This window comes from Frieseomelitta varia, unplaced genomic scaffold (assembly GCF_011392965.1).
Source record: "Frieseomelitta varia isolate USP_RPSP 00005682 unplaced genomic scaffold, Fvar_1.2 scaffold_490, whole genome shotgun sequence".
Taxonomy (NCBI): Eukaryota; Metazoa; Arthropoda; class Insecta; order Hymenoptera; family Apidae; genus Frieseomelitta; species Frieseomelitta varia.
In genome coordinates, this window is record NW_025110246.1 from 6931 (window position 1) to 23319 (window position 16389).

The 16389-nt window shown below is 38.0% G+C and overlaps 1 protein-coding gene across 1 annotated transcript in view; it reads left to right on the top strand.

Annotated features, from left to right (window-relative positions):
- The first annotated feature begins 3227 nt into the window (after nt 1-3227).
- The window catches only part of LOC122533040 (mucin-5AC), a 65595-nt gene continuing 52433 nt past the window's right edge, over nt 3228-16389 (top strand). The window contains exon 1 of the mRNA XM_043662377.1: nt 3228-3716. Coding sequence (XP_043518312.1) covers nt 3596-3716 — 121 coding nt within the window. The 5' untranslated portion in view covers nt 3228-3595. The remainder of the gene's footprint in view (nt 3717-16389) is intronic.

Genomic DNA, 16389 nt, shown 5'->3' on the forward strand with positions numbered 1-16389 from the left:
ATTCAGAAAAGCCAATTTCATTCACATGCCGAAGCGTCAGTCGCCGATTTTGGCATAAATATAAAATATTTTGATATTATAAATTATCTTCCTTAGAATTTGTTCGAATTCCTGAAAAATTTGGAACTTTAGGGAGAGACCTAATTTCTCTCGAGTACACGCCACTGTCACTCAGAAATCTGGATAACTTATTAACGAATTTCCAATTTTTTCGACACTTTTTTCCTGAAAATTCAATTTCTTTCAAGTCGTAGGGCGAACTTGTTGAGCACGCATCGTTGGCACTTAGAAGTGCGTATCTGTTTGCAAAGGGGACGGGGAGAGATCATTGTACGCGGAGGTGGATACGCGGATAAGAAGAGGATGGACACAGGTCGGAGAAGTAGAGGCGGGGGAGGAAAGAAAAACGAAAAGAAGCAGGAAGAGGAGGGCGAGGGTACCGTAATGAGAGGCGGAGGATGCTTGATCGTGCGGATGAGGACGGAGTGCGTTTGAATGTTCGCTGGACGAGGAGGAAGGGAGCCAAGGATGATAAGAAAAAGAAAAGGTTCGGAGGTGAACAAAAGAGATGAGCAAGTGTATCATATCCGGGAGAGAAGGAACAAAATAAATTCGGCAACGATGCTTGCTTATCGATGGAGGAAATTGAGCAGGGTATATTGAGGATCGGTGCTTAATTGAAAATTTCGTTTCTTCGAGATTGATATCATTACGCTGCAGTTGCGTTGTCCAGAACTTACGAAAGGATATTTAATGCATATGTTAAATGTTAAAAAGATACATAATGTTCATTATTAAGGATACAATGTTGTTACGATCAGTCAATATGACGTTCATTGTTGATTGTGATAATTATAATGTTCGTATGAATTTCTTCTCAGAATTTCAATTAGAAGAAGATATCGGGAAGAATGATCTTTTAGTTGTGAACTGCTTCAGAAAAAAAAAAAAAAAAAAAAAAAGAAAAACATATAATACGAGCGAAGAAATTATGAACGTAGTCATCAGTGATTTTGGAGTTCTGGAAAATGATGATTCTTGGGCAAATGTGCAATAAGGAAACCACGGAGGAAGCATTTAATTAAATGTATAATGTTCTGAAAGAAACGTAACTGGTCAATCCATGATTCATAAGATGATTTTCATGTTGAAATATTTCACGGAACTTAAATAATTGGATAACAAAGTAATCATTTTCGATTCCCAAATTAAATCGACGTGGGGAAAATTGTGAACGAAGAAACCATCCGCTAATAACGAATGATTTTCGTGAACTGAAATGCAAAAAATTCGAGAACGTACTCGATTAATATCTCGGTTTAATGTATTTTTTAAAGAAGGAGGAAATATTTTATCAGAACTCGTGGATCTAGGTAGGGAAGTAGCTAGATTAGAGTGGTTAATTAGGGAAAAACGGCAATTTAACTCGCATTAAATTCCTAGAATTTGCTCGTCTAATAGAGTTGCAACTTCCGGCAACAATCGTGGATCAACGATAGTTACGATATGATACAGAACGTGTTAGGAGAGTCAAACACACACACACTCTCTCTTTCTCTCTGTTTCGTTAATTTTATTTTTCAAATATTTCTCGGTGAAAAATTACAACTTTCTCCTAATAAACTCAAGGACATACACAGATTGATTAGGCTCGAGGATGAGTACGTGGTTGAAAACAAGGTGCAAAGTTGATCTAAAATGAAGCCTGATGAAGAAGAGGGAGCAAAACGAGTTAACTACATCCTGAATTACGTATCAAAGAGAATGAAGTGCAATAAAGCACTTCGTTCGGAGTAACACGTTCGCCATTAACGTCATATTATCTTCGAATAAAGATACAGCTGTCAGTCACGGAGGTCTACGTACATTTAAAATAGAAAAAGAAGGTTTTTTCATGGATGTTAATTAATCCGTGGATAAAAATTAAGAAGACGTGTATATGATAAATTGAGAATCTCACAAAAATTAATAATCATTCTCACTAGAATTATAATAGCAAATATGCAAATTGTATGCTTGATTAAAAAGATTCACGAATTCTGCGACAATTATTGTTTGAAAGTGACAGAAATATTTTGGATTACTAAACATACCGTATCAAACCAATTTGCGGTGGACGTCTTGCTCTCTAATCCACTATGATAGCGAGCATATTGATCAAGCTGTCTAGATACAAGCAATTTGAAGGCAATTTACCGGTGAACCTGTTGTTCGCTAGGCTTGAAGTGTTCCATTCAATTCCAAGTCATTCGAATCTCAAGTCACACGAGATTTAAAAAAAACACCTGATCGATCCGTAAGTGGAAGAAAAATTGTTATGGGAATTTTATATAATCGAAATAGAGAACTTGATAGAAGAGGACGAAGAATTATAAAAAAAATATAGGAAACTTTGTTGTTAGTTAGTTACCAAGTTACTCGCTTACGGAATGGCCATAATGATTCAAAAAATTCACGCTCAGCCCCTGACAGTGAATCACAAATGATTGGAGAACAACATAATAATAAATTTCAAAATACAATTTTAATTTATATATATATATATAAATTATAAATATATAAATATATATAAATTATCCTACGTAGTAACATAAGAATCACTATTGTTAAGTATAACGCCCACACACAGTGAATCACAAATGATTGGAAAACAGCTTAATAATAAATTTCAAAAATACAATTTTAATTTATATCCGTGTATAAATTACCCTACGTAGTAGCACAAGAATCACTATTAAAACGCACGCGTGTCATAAACAATTAAATTTCGATCGAACCGTTCGAATTTTGCCAAAGACGCGAGAGACACGAGAAGGATTCATTAGTGGTCCTAGTTCGATATATATCGTCTGCACTCGAGCAAAAAACCGACCCGCGTACTCGCAGAAGTGGCCAACTGGGAAGAAGAGAGAAAAGGATTAAGGAGGCGGAGAGGAGATGAGAAACGAAGAAACGGCGAATCGTTGGTCGGGATATATGTGCGGCTGGGATAAAGAGGAAGAGGAGAGAGACCAGCGTGGTCCGAGAGGAGCGAAGAAGCATCCTCGGCAAAGATGGAAGAGAAAGAAGAAGAAGATGAAGAAGTTGAAGAAGCAGAGGAAGAAGAAATGTAGAGGAAAGAAGGGAGCCAAGGTAAAAGGGAGATGCGTGCGAGAGAGGAGGCGAGGGGACGAGGTCTCGGTTGGGTAAGGTGAGGGCTCCTACGGGTGAGTACCACTCACTTCATTGACTCGTGCGTACGCCCGCACGCCTGTCAGTCCATCCTCACTCACTCGATCCTCGCCTGGTCTCTCGTAGCCGCTCTACGGAGGCCGCAGTTCTCTCTCCTCCTTGCGAGAGTTGCACGCTTATCTCTCGTCCACGTCCTCGTCCTCGTCCTCGTCCTCGTCCTCGTCGTGGTGCCACGACCTCGGGTGAACCTCGAGGTCGATCGGTAAAGTCCAGTCGATAACGTGTTCCTCTATATATAGACAGACATATATATATATATATATTTTTTTTTTTTTCAACGCGGCTTTTGACTTTCGATCGATCGATAATTGGAAAAACGGGTCATCAGTGAAATCGTTGGAAAACTGTCGTCTGTCGCGGGTGGATGTCGGCTAGTAGGAAGAACAGGATGTCTCTGGGTAGCCTGGGAGGAATCCTCGCTGTCTTGCTGCTCGTAATGCTCGATATCTCGTGGACCGGGGCGAAACCTCAGCAGATTAAACCGGGTGAGTGGTGTTTTCTTTGGGATTTGTTTGATTTGACGTTTTCGAAATGAACTGCGGATGATAAATTTGAGCTGTTGTCGAGGTAAAATGTTGGACGTGAGTGAAGATTCTTTTGAAGTATTAAATATTGTTTAGTAATGTGTATTTAGGCAGTTTAGTCAGTGAGGGTGTTTCAGGGACCAAATTTTACAAGTTGCAAGCTGCAAGCTCAATTGGCGTTGACACGTTCTTTTGTAGAATGAACCGAGCGAAATTTTGAAAATTGCAAGTCGTACTGTTTGACGTAAATTATAAGAGAGAAATTTGTCCAGAAAACTGATTCAAACAATTTCAAATTGATAATTACGTCTGGAGTTATGTTCAGGATTGAGAAATGTTCGAAATTTTTAATTCATTAGTTAGACACAAATAAAAAAGAAAAAAATGCATCGAACTTTGATAATGGTGGTTATTTTCCAATAAAATCTGATTCGAAATTAAGTAATTTTCAACGATGAAGCATTTTAGAATTCATCCTTTACAACCGTAACAGGTTGACTACGTTGTCAGTTTTACAATTTATGGAAAAATTAACCTCTTTTCGTATCTTACATTCTCCGATACGCGATAGAAATTAACAGCAAAATTCAATTAAATAAAAAATTCTAAAATTAATAATTTTAATCCAAAGTTAATATTCTTCTATGTTTCACTATGTTCTTGATAAATCCTAATAAAATCGGAATATCTTTGTCCCAAGTTTAAATGAGATCCATCGTCAGATTCAGAAATGAATCAAGTAACATAAAAATCGCGAAAGATTCGGGCGTGCCCGGAGTCGACGTACGAACACCAAGAATACATCAAGAAGATTTCTCTCCGGCACCACCTTCGTTCCGTTCTGGCGAACCGTTCTCCGTTCTGGCGCGTCGAAGGATTAATTAAAACGCGGCGGATCTGTAACGAGGGAAGTAATACTTCCTCGTTCGCGTAGCCCGTTCATTACGGTTCGGAGTTTATCGCTGGCGATCAGACGCTGGCGGAGAAACGAGCGAAAAAGAACAACAAGGCGGAGGAAAAAGGACAAAGAAACGAAACGGCGCATTGTCGGCCGCTACATCGATCGATTCTCGAAGAAGAAAGTCCATGGTAGACCATCGGCAGATGTCAGAAACGAAAGCACGCGTGTACACGCGTGTTTCCCACATCGTCTTCGTGGGAGTGATTCGAAACATGGCATTGTTCCGATCCGTGGATCGTTCGTTGCGCAATTCCATCGGATCAGGGTTAACGTACCGACGTGCGATTACGTTAACCGGAATCTATTCGCGGAACGATCGATCCGTCATATACAGATTGATCGATCGTGTTCTAAGTTTTTTCAAGGCTCGACAAACACGGTTCGTTTGTCTTTTACGAGTATCTGACTACCTGACTAGGTAGGGTGGTCCTTTCTTGGGGAACCTTTTATGGTTGAGATTAGGCGTTTAGAAGTGTTAGATTAGAGTCGCTAATTCGTTTCTCTTTTTCTCGTTCCTATCTTTTAATTTTTGTGATGCATATTTATAATTGTTTTCTCAGAGCTTTGTTAACCACTTGCGCTGGCAACTGATTGCGGACCATAACGAATGACCGAACCGTATACAGTGATTCGTCGTTTTCTTTTTCTTTTGAACTCGTTGGTATGATATCACTAGGTAGAAATTATTGAGAAATAATAAATTTATTATTTGTTTTATTTAAATATACTTAAAACTGAGAAAATATTGCAATTTTGGAACAAAAAATTCTCGACGCGCGTGGCACGTCGTCCCGGCGCAAGAGATTAAAGCGATTAAATATTAGAAGAATTAAACATTTAAAATCTTCTATAAATATTTTTCATTGTTACATACGGATATTACTTTCGCAGAAATCTTCTTTATTTATTTAAACAAAGTAGCAAGTATCTTAAACCATATCGGTATTAAAACACTTCAGTGTAATTTCTCATATCAATATGTGAGTGAAGTTAATCTTCCATAAATATTTTATTGTTTCATTACTTTCGGTATGAAACAATGAAATTTTTCGAAATCTTCTTCATTTATTTGAACAAAATAATAAGTAGTTATCCGATAATGTGATTATTCGATTAAACTAGATATATCTACGCGCGAAACCTCTTTTACCATCAACCTGAGTTAAAATGAATGGAAATGTATCTGAACGTATGTAACTAGCGTGACGAATACAAATTACAATTAGCGATTTTGTTCGTCCCCTCCCCCTCTCCCATTATAATCTGCCGGCCGATCTCAGACGCGGAATTTTACGATCGTTTTTTCTCGTTTTTCACCTCTCGAACTTTCGATCAACGGTTAACGATCCGGTGGAATCGTCGTTTGAATGTTCAACTAAGGACACCGTGTGCAGTTAAGCGTCGCGAGCGTCCAAGAATAGTTGGCTCCAACGATAGGGCCAAGCAGCAACGAGGGAGTTTACGTACCTTAGCAGACCGCACGCTTTCGACGTTATACGGCCGCTGTAAATGTCCTAAGAACTTTAGCTGTTTCGCTGGGGTCGCGTTTGTCCCCCTTCCGGCACGCGGAATTATTGTCTTGCAGCGAGTCTTGAGCTCGCGCCCGCGCGTTTCAAACTTCTGGAAATGTATTTCAGACTCCACGTTGTGTGCTCTGGAAAGTGTTATATCTTCTGGCGCGTTCGCAGTTCTGTTCGCTGTAATTGAATATGTGTGTATATCGCGGGAAACAACGAGGGAATTTTGTGAATTATCGGGGCCAAGTTGTTTCTGGATGTATCTTTAACAACTGATTGCGGACCATAACGAGTGACCAAACCGTATACAATAACTCGCCGCTTTCTTTCTGAACTTTCGTCGGCATGATATCGCTGGAATCGACACTAGAAATTATTGAGAAGTAATAATAAATTTATTATTTGTTTTGCCTTATACTTAAATATACTTAGAACTGAGAAAATAATGCAATTTTGGGACAAAAGATTCTCGCTTCCAGCGCAAGAGGTTGAAATGAAAATTTTCAAGTTGCTACTGACGTTATTACTAATTCCTAACGGTGCGACGGTCGTGATACGAAAAATTTGTCACTTTGTGAAATTCAGGTGGTAATTATTTAAAATTTTCGAGATTGATGGCTTCTCTTCGCTATGTTTTGCAGTGTTTTCCACAAGCTCAAAGCTAAATAAATTAAATTCGTATTCAACGTGCACAAAAATACAGAAATAAGTTAAAAGGATTTGAAGAAATCGAAGAAGAATTTCTAAAAATTCTTTTTATGGTTTTGATAAAATTCAAAAATTTTGCTTGTCCGAAATTTTTATTGCTCATTTAATAATGACACAAGTATGCACTAACTTTACTGCTTGATCGTAATTTTTGTTACTACCATTGATTGTCACAACGATAATATTTAACAAAAGAACCTGCGTTCATATATCTAACGAAGCAATCTAAGTTCCAGACTAAATACTCCACATTCCACAGTCTCTAAGCCGATGCATATCCATTCCTCGAACACTGAAACGCGTATCAATAGCCGTCCATCCTGTTCCATTATCCCATAGACCGATCTATGTGTACCATCGCAAGAACCCACAAATATCACAAGACATTTCGTTTCACTATAATATTTTTCCAGCAATAATTTCGTCTAAAAGACTAAACTCTACTCCCTCTTCATCCCCTTGATTAATTCTCGGATTACGAACAGTTACGGAAATATATTGATTGCCAGTATTTTTTTTAAAATAAGTAACGCTCATTAATGTTCAGTATATGAATGTGTTGTACAATATTTACAATATTGTACAATATTTAAATTATATAAATATTATATATTTACAATATTGTACAATATTTGAATTATATGAATATTATATATTTACAATATTGTACAATATTTATTTACATATTTACAATATTTATAATATTGCATAATATTTATAGATATTTTATATACAGAAGAAAGTTTAAAAGCGTAACTTTAGACAAAGATAGAGTTATATTTCATAGGGTGAATAAGTAGATACAACGTAATCTTAGAATAAAACATTGATAAAAAATTACCAATGTTAAATTTTCTTTCGTCCGCCATCGATCAATCTTATTTAGTTGAATTTGATTTCGAACTTTGATTTCATTAAAGAGGCTTCCACTGATTGGATCTTTTCTTTTTACAGTTTCACGAAACTTGATCCCGTTTGATTCGCGATTTTCTCTAGTTCCATTTAGCTTTCACGATTTTCACAAGGTTACCAATTATAGTGTCGTATTTAGATTCTTCTAAATTAAAAAATTTAATTTTCTTCCTAATATTCTCCACCGTGTTCGTGCCCTTAACGTTGATGCAACTGAAAGCGGACACTAGATATTTTGAAACTTTAAAAAAAAAGTCATTTCTGTGTTTCTTCGAAAACTGTTCAAATCAAATGTTCATTCGGAATCATTTCATTACGAATCGTTTCAAAAATATCTAGCACCCACTACACAGCGATGGTTAACAAAATCAAAGCCACATCTCCTCCATTCGAGTCTCAACCATTTTTTCTTCCTTTTTCACAGCCGTCACCCGTCACGCACGAAATCCACGCGTCGTTCACGGTACTCGTCCACTCGATCTTTCGCGAGATTCCACTGGTTTTTCTCCGATGTCCATTATCCCTTGCGACGTCGATCCACTCTTCTCTCTCTCTCTTTCTCTCGCGAATCCGCCCTTGCTCGAATTCGATTTCGCATGTGTCCGCTCCCTCGACGATCGGTTAAGTGATTCTTTTCTCCTCGGTGTCCGAACTATCGGTTGATTCGTAACGAATGAATCTTACATGGTCCGAGCCAGGGTCTCTGCATCTATATATCATTCTCGCTAGGAGAACTGTACCGAGTCTCCTTGGGCTTTCTCCTCTTATTTTCGAACGATCCTGTGCCAACTGCCTCTCTCGTGCCACGCCGAGCGTTCCACCGATATGGAACTATTCCGGTTTATTGAAGGTGGCGTATGCAGCCAAACATCTGGCTCCCGGCGAGATATATCGCCGGATCCGGAGGAGACTTCGCCGGATGTTTCACACCGGTTAGTTTTTAACTTGGGTGGGGATTCGCGATTGATTCTCAAATTGAGATCTTGTGCACCTCACACGTGTAGCACACGTACGTACGTACGCGTTATATTGCCGCTCGAAATTTAGGTTACGTCGTCTTTGATACATTCGTTTCATCATGGATCACACAATTTTTATAATTTAAATGAAATTGTCGTTTACTCGAGTATATTTATCGTTATATATAGAAATGAAAATTGTATATACGGTACAGCTGTATGCAAATTTATTTTTTAATATTTCTAGCGAACCAACATTAGGCATTAGGTGTTAGAACTTAATATCCGTGTCTTATATTTATTCTTCATAAATCTGCCTTTTTATTTGTTCGTACATTTCTTTTCTTGATGTTTGTCGTTTCCTTTGCTCATCCCTTTTATATCTGTCTTTTTTTTTTCTCTTTTATATATTTCATCGTTTATATATCATTTATGTGTGCGTCTTTTTTATGTTCTTCTCATATATTTGTTCTTGTCTCCTTTCTCGTTCATCTTTTCATATATTATTTGTTCACATATTTCCTTTCCTTTTATATTTATCTCTTTATTTGTTCACACACTTGTCTCTTTTACACGTCCTTTTTTATATATTGACTTTTTCATAATCCTTGTGCGTGTCCTTATTTGCTGACATATCTATTCTTCTTATTTATCCTTTTATTCGTTCATAGTCCTTCGTACATCTATCCTCTTGCATCTATCATGATTATACCAGCATACCAATTAATCAACAATTACGAAGACATGTTTTTTTTCCGATGAATATTTTATCAGAGCACGTAACTCTACGGGCGATCGATGATTTTCATCCCCTGAAAATCGAATCTCTTCACCCGGAATCATCTCGCTTCAGCAGTTTTCCTCATCTGCTGACACCCTTCATACAAGAGGCCAAAGTTTTAATGGAAAAGACGTCGTCTAGATAAATTATGTCGACCTACGTTTAGGGTAATTAGAAAGGTCGTGTATCGTGGCTCGTGTTCGTCTTCTTTATCCATCGATCTCAGCTTTCCCATCAATCTTCCCTAGTTCGATTTGTATGCCCCATTTAACCTTCATAGTTCTTGCAACGTTGCCGCCCAGGCTTCACTCTATAAAAAAGTCAAATTGAAATTCTGCTCGCGTTTCTGTTAACCATCTGTAAACCAGAGATTCGTTCACTTAAGCACAAGGGGAAAGGACTATCGATAAACTGCCGATATTTATGCATTTTGTTATTTTTACAAACATGACTGAAAAAGGGTATGACTAGTTTGGGTATTTTATATTCTTCCAGTATTCTTAAAATTTATCTCGAAATTTTCAAAAATTTGTTACCTACTATTTTTGGTAGCTTTCGAATAAATGAATACAAAATATACAAGATATACTCAAAGTAGAATGCTTGTTTACGGGATTTAGTGGATGAAGTAGAATATAATTATATAAATTCATATGTAGTGTTTATAAATATCAATTTATTTATTTCGAAAAAAAAGAAAAGGAACGAAATATATGTGTCCCAATCTTATTCAACTTAATTAATAATTTAACTTCTATTTATTTTTTATCTCTTAATAATTCGTCATTCAAACCTTTTAAATTAACAATTTAATTTCTATTCAACTTTTGTCTTTACACTCAACATAAAAATGTTAACTTTGTAGAAATCCGCTGGTATCTCAAACCACGAAGAAACGTGCTCACGGTCCTTTGAAATTAAAAAGTCACAAAGAAGAATGATCTACTGACGAAATAAATGAAAAACAACAATTGTCACAAGTCCCGTCTTTAACGGATCATTCTGATCAAGCTCGATCGTCCCGACGTGTCTCGAGAGAAAGTGATTACTTAAGAGGCAAAGTAAACGTCCGACAAATAACAAGAATAGTTCCTTCGGTTATCCTCGAATAAAATTCCTCTTCTCAGATGAGGATTCACAGAGAATTTTCGAGTTGGCCAGGCCCGGACAGACAACGTCGAAAACGAGCTTTCTAGCTTAATTAACGTTCCCGCGGGACTCTCCTTGTTACGGTTCTTCGTTTTGATAGAGCCACTTCTACGCTACCCTGTAATGCAGCGAGGCCGGACGACGCCGCTTCTTGCGTCCCGATGGCCACTTCGCAAAGTCTGTCGCATAATATAACGCGGTTCCAGCGAAGTTTCGCGGGTCGTTTCGATCCCCTCGACCCGGTTTTTCTACCCTCGAATCGACACTCGACCTCGATGAACTGAGCTCCCCTTCGCTAGTTCGCACGAGGCGGGAAACGGGGGGCCAAGAGCATGCTGGAAATGGTTTGATCGAGCTTTCGCTCGTAAATATCGTCTGGATGACGACAAGAAACGCAGTTGTCGGGCTAACTTGGTCTACTCGATCGGAGAGTGATTTTTGGTCAAAGAGGGGGAGAGGGGAAGTTTTAGAAAATTAGGATCGGGTGAAGAAGATAATGTAACGGGTAGAAGAAAGGTTGTTTCGTTGAATTTAGGAAGTTTATTTCTCGATTGCTTTTCATTTACGTATCTTTCCCACAGGGTTAATTTTAAAATCGATATTTTAAAATTTTACAATATTATAATATTTTATAATTTTCTTTTATTCTTTGCGTCTCAGGTACATTTCCGTTGATTTTTACATCGGAGTCAGTCTTCTCGATTTTGCAAAAATCCAAGAAACATATCTTTTTTATTCCCTCTGTCTTCTTACACGTAGTATGTTTCAAACGTATAGACAGGCAGATAAAAAGTACAAGAAACGTATTTACTCCACGAATATTAATTATTGTGCCTGTTACAACCGTCATAATGTAGGATTTTAAAATTGCACCACTTCGTTCAACGTGTGATCGGGACGTGTATCTCGGACATTCAATTCTTAATTCTCAATTCTCGACGTCCTTTTCCCATGTTTCGTTCGTGTTCTAAGAGAGCGCAGGAAATGGAATAAACGACGTCCTTGGTCCCTTCCTCACCTCCGCTCCCCGCGTAAACGACCAATTAATACACTTTCGAACGAGTTTTCAACCGGCGGTTAACCAGCTGGAAAGGTTCAGCTCTTTTCACTTTCGTGTTTGACAGGGAGGCTTGGAGATTCGGCAGAAGATGGAATGGAAATGTTTCCATTTTCATGTAAAAAGAAAAGTGACACGGCCGGTTCAAATATTGAATCGCGGCCGAAAGCTTCTGATCTTTTCCCTCCGCTTCTCCGCCACCGTCGATTCCATTCATGCCAGATTAAGTTTTAATCGAACACACTGGCCTCTTACGCCATCCCGATTCTGTCATCTTGCCAGCTTTTGGCGAGTTTCCACGCTGCTTCGTTGTTGGCTAACCGGAACGAATCTTGCCGGGAGTTGGTAATTGAAACGAAGCTGGTCGTTTATTAATTGAAATATGCGTCGCGGGGCATACAGTTTTTCGACGATGCAATTTCAAATCAAAGACGATGTCAAAGGTGATGTATCACGGGAACCTGACGCCAGTAACGTTTGTTAATTATTTGTCATTTGATGTTTTTAGAAGCGACGCAGGAAATAAATGGAGCGACGGAAGTAGGTTCGAGTATATGCCGTCTTTTACGTACAACTTTTACGGAAACTTGTAACGAGCTTAGTTAACAAAAGTTTCTATCAATCAGAAGTTTCTCAACGATAAATTTGTATCAACTTAAAAATTTAAACTTCGACTGTTGTATAATTTCAAGGGGCTGTAGAAAGTAAATTCGAATTCTTCAAGTTCTTCTCGTTTCTTTGATAAGTTTCAGCAATGTAGCATTGCTGACAAATCTCTAGCAATGAATTGGCAAGGTAGTTTCGTAACTGATCAAAAAGCAAGAACTTCGAGATACGTCATCTCATGCTAACGTCGCCTCACCGAAAGTTATTCAAAGCAAAGGAAATTTCAATTCAAACTTCAATATTATTTGCTACCCTTTCATTCAAATTTAAATATTCTATTAACGCTGATTGTAACGAGACGTCAGATTGCAAAGCGTAACATGCGACAATAAATATGACGTTACTCGCAGAATATTTCGCACGTTGGCGCAAACGAGTTAAGTCTGGGCGAATTAAAGATTTAAAGATTCATTTATTTTTGCACGCGTGTGAACGAATAGACACTCCTTTAGTCACGATTTGTCAGGTTTCAATGATGCGTTCAAATTTTGATCGGCACATAGAAGCTTTCGACATTTATATTTAAGTTTGATTAATATATTCGAGCAACGATCGATATTTACGTGATTTTAATTCCCGACGGGGAATTCAGTTCTGCGTCGAGCAGTTGTGTTTTTTTTTCTTTCTTTTCTCATCGTTTGCACTGCTACATCCATCAAGTTGATACATGAAATTTAATTGTTGCATTTCATTGCCTGAAATTCAATTTAAATTAAGCACCAACGAGTGTCTCTGATTTTCTTTTTAATTCATTAATTGAAATTTAAATTGGGATCAATACAGTTTTACAGTTTCTTTCTAATTAAAATTTTCGATATTTCCATTTTGGTATGCTCGATCTTACTCGTTGAGTGTAGGACTTATTTAAAACACTATCAATTTCCAGCAGTCACGAGCGTATTATCCTTTCACTACACTTTTCTTCCCTTTAACGAATTGTCCTTCTTCTGTTCATTATTCCAGATTTTCGTAATTTTATTTCTATCTCCTTGACGGAGATTGTGTAACGTGTTTTTACTTTGATTTAAGATCTGGAAACTAGAAACTGATTTATCGGACTAATAAAATTATAATTTATTAGAGTTGTTTGTTAGTATCACAAACTTGGTACAAATTGTACTATTGAATTAAAAGAAAAATAAATGCAAATTAATATAAATATAAATTACCTAAGAAAATCAAAAAAAAAATCGTAAGGTGACTGAAATTAGTGAGCATAGAATTTTCCTCCACGCATCATTCTCCTCTGAATGTTCGAAACATAATTCCGATCAAAATATAATTTATCACTGTCACGCGAATTGTCAAGTTTCGAAATCACTTGCGATAATCTTCACGCGTTTAAACATCGAATGAAATAACCCGTGGCAAGCAGATAGCAAGTGCCATTACAACAATGTCTGTATCAAGCGTAGAGAACCAGCTGGAAAGAAAAAGAGGCAAAAGCGTAATGACGAACAAACGATAATAAAAGTAATCTACAAACTTGGCAAAAAATTCTCAAACGTCGTTACTTCAAATGCAAATGCTCGACCTCAATTAAAAATACGATCCACGCGATTGCAAGTCTCGAAAATAAGTTGAATTAACTCTTAAAGAAATCAGAAGGCAAACACGATGGTCTGTATCAAACCGTGCAGCAAATGGACAGCCAGCATTCAACGTAAAACAAAAAAAAAAAAAAAGAAAAGAAAAGATAGAGAGAAAGAAAGGGAAGAAGAAACGAAAGTAAGAAAGAGAGAGAGAGAGAGAAAAGTGGTGGAAGCGTGGAAATCGCGGCGAGCGTGTTGCAGCGGTAGGTCGACGATTTCCTGGTGTCCCATGGTCACCCGGTATGCGCTCGCTGCATCCGGGCTAATTACCTGTACCAAGAACACATAATAATGCCAGGTAGTGAAGGGCCGGCCTGGAAAAACTAGTACAAAGCATCTCTCTGTGTCCACTGCTGAGGCTCCTCGTCGTAGACGTGAATGAGCTCGGTTCTTGTCTCCTCCTCTGACTAAATGCCAGCTGATGGTCGGATGGCAAAGGCGTCGATCCCCTCGCATAGTTTACCTCCGCGATCGGCTGAGAAACTCGGTCTGGTTTCTTCTTGCGTGTATGTGGTACACTCATCCTTTCCTCCGAGGTATGTCCCCTTGGTCTTTTCATCGATAGAACGGCGAGAGATGGATTTAAGCGGCTGAAGGTTACAGGGTGGGTTTGATCGATGGCAGACTAAATTAGAGAAAATTGGGGATGCGGCGGAAGGGTGACGTTAATGGGAAATTTTACAAATGAGAATAGAAATTACGCTGTTGCGTAATATTCTACTATATATATGTGTGTATATAATAGGGTCTAATGATTCGATGGCTAAAAAAGACTAGCTTTCAATGGGAAATGGCATACGAAAGGAAGCGGATAGTGAGATTGTTAAAAAGACTAGGTTTCTGTAAAGAAATAAGTTTTGAACAGATTGGATAGTAAAGACAAGCTTGTTAGCTGGATCGCTAATAAAACTCGTTGGAGATAGTTACAAGGGGAAATTAATTTTGAATAGATGGAATAGCAAGGGCAAGGAAGTAAGCGGTTAAACTGAGAATTGGCTATAAAATCCAGTTTCTTTAGAACGTGAGGCACAACTCAATGTCATTAATTTTTAAAAGACGCGCAAATAACTACCTTAAGAAATTATGACGTGATATTTTTCATCGAAAATATTCATCGTTTATTAACGATGTCCGTAATTCTAAAATATCAAAGAACCATTCGCGTATATTAAACTTTCACAGGCACAGGAAATTGATCAAAAGAAATCGTACGTTAATATTTCTGAAGATACATTTTTGTGTTTGTATTTTCTCAAAAAAACCAATGTCGTTCCATCGCATTTCGTTCGACAAGAGAAACTGCGTGTAACTATTTTTAACTCCTCGTTCCTTTTTTTTAAAGAAAATTAACGACAAAATCTCAAACTTCTCAGATAGTTGCAACAAAGTTTATAATTAAACTTACTAAAATCCCAAAGCGTATCATCCAATTATAATAAATTACAACTGTCTACCATCGTACCTATGTATGTTAATAAAGACACATCCGTGAAATTCAGCCGATTAAAATTTGTCAACGATTATAATCCCAGTAATATATGATTCACCTCCCTTGGACGTCGAAACTTCTGCTCTTCCCCGAACTCTCTGCGAATCAGCCGATTTCAATGAAAATATTTTTTCCCTCCCCCGTCATAAATCTGCGATAAAGATTCGCGCGGAGCGAAGCAAAACTCCGACACCGTTTCATTTTTATCCGGGGATCTCGAATTTATTAAGTAGACACTTTATTATTATATTTCACGGTGACTCGTCGATCCGTCGAAGCGATTTCCTACCGCCGGGGCGTTCGCTGGTAATTCTCGCGTGGAAATTTAGATTTATAGAAACGAGATCGATCGGCCGCACGGATAAGCGTACGCGTGGTGCACGTTGGTGAAAACGTTGGTGGACGAGTCTCGTTTAATGATTCATAAAGCTTTGATCACGTTAATTGCGTGCGATCGAACGGCCGTGGACCGGAGGCCGTTTACGTGACGTTAGGCGTTTCAACGTTGGAAATTAATTCTGAACAGGGGGAGGGGGGGGGGGGAGGATGGTTCGATCGCGCTTTCGGCCAGAATACATTTAATTATTAATTTGCCGGCGCGTGTGACGACCGTGCTGATATATCGATAATTAATATAATAATTAATACCGGCGAAACATGTTACAAATTTAGCCAGTCGCATAATCGGACGCGTCGTCGCGAAAACGTTCAACGACGATCTTGTCTATTGTTACGAACAACTTTGGTTATGTTACTTTGTTCGTTGGTAGGTTCATTACTTTCGTCGGTTGTTTTCCAGTTTATTTATTCATTAGGTATAAAGGAAACGAGTTTGCTAGGCGC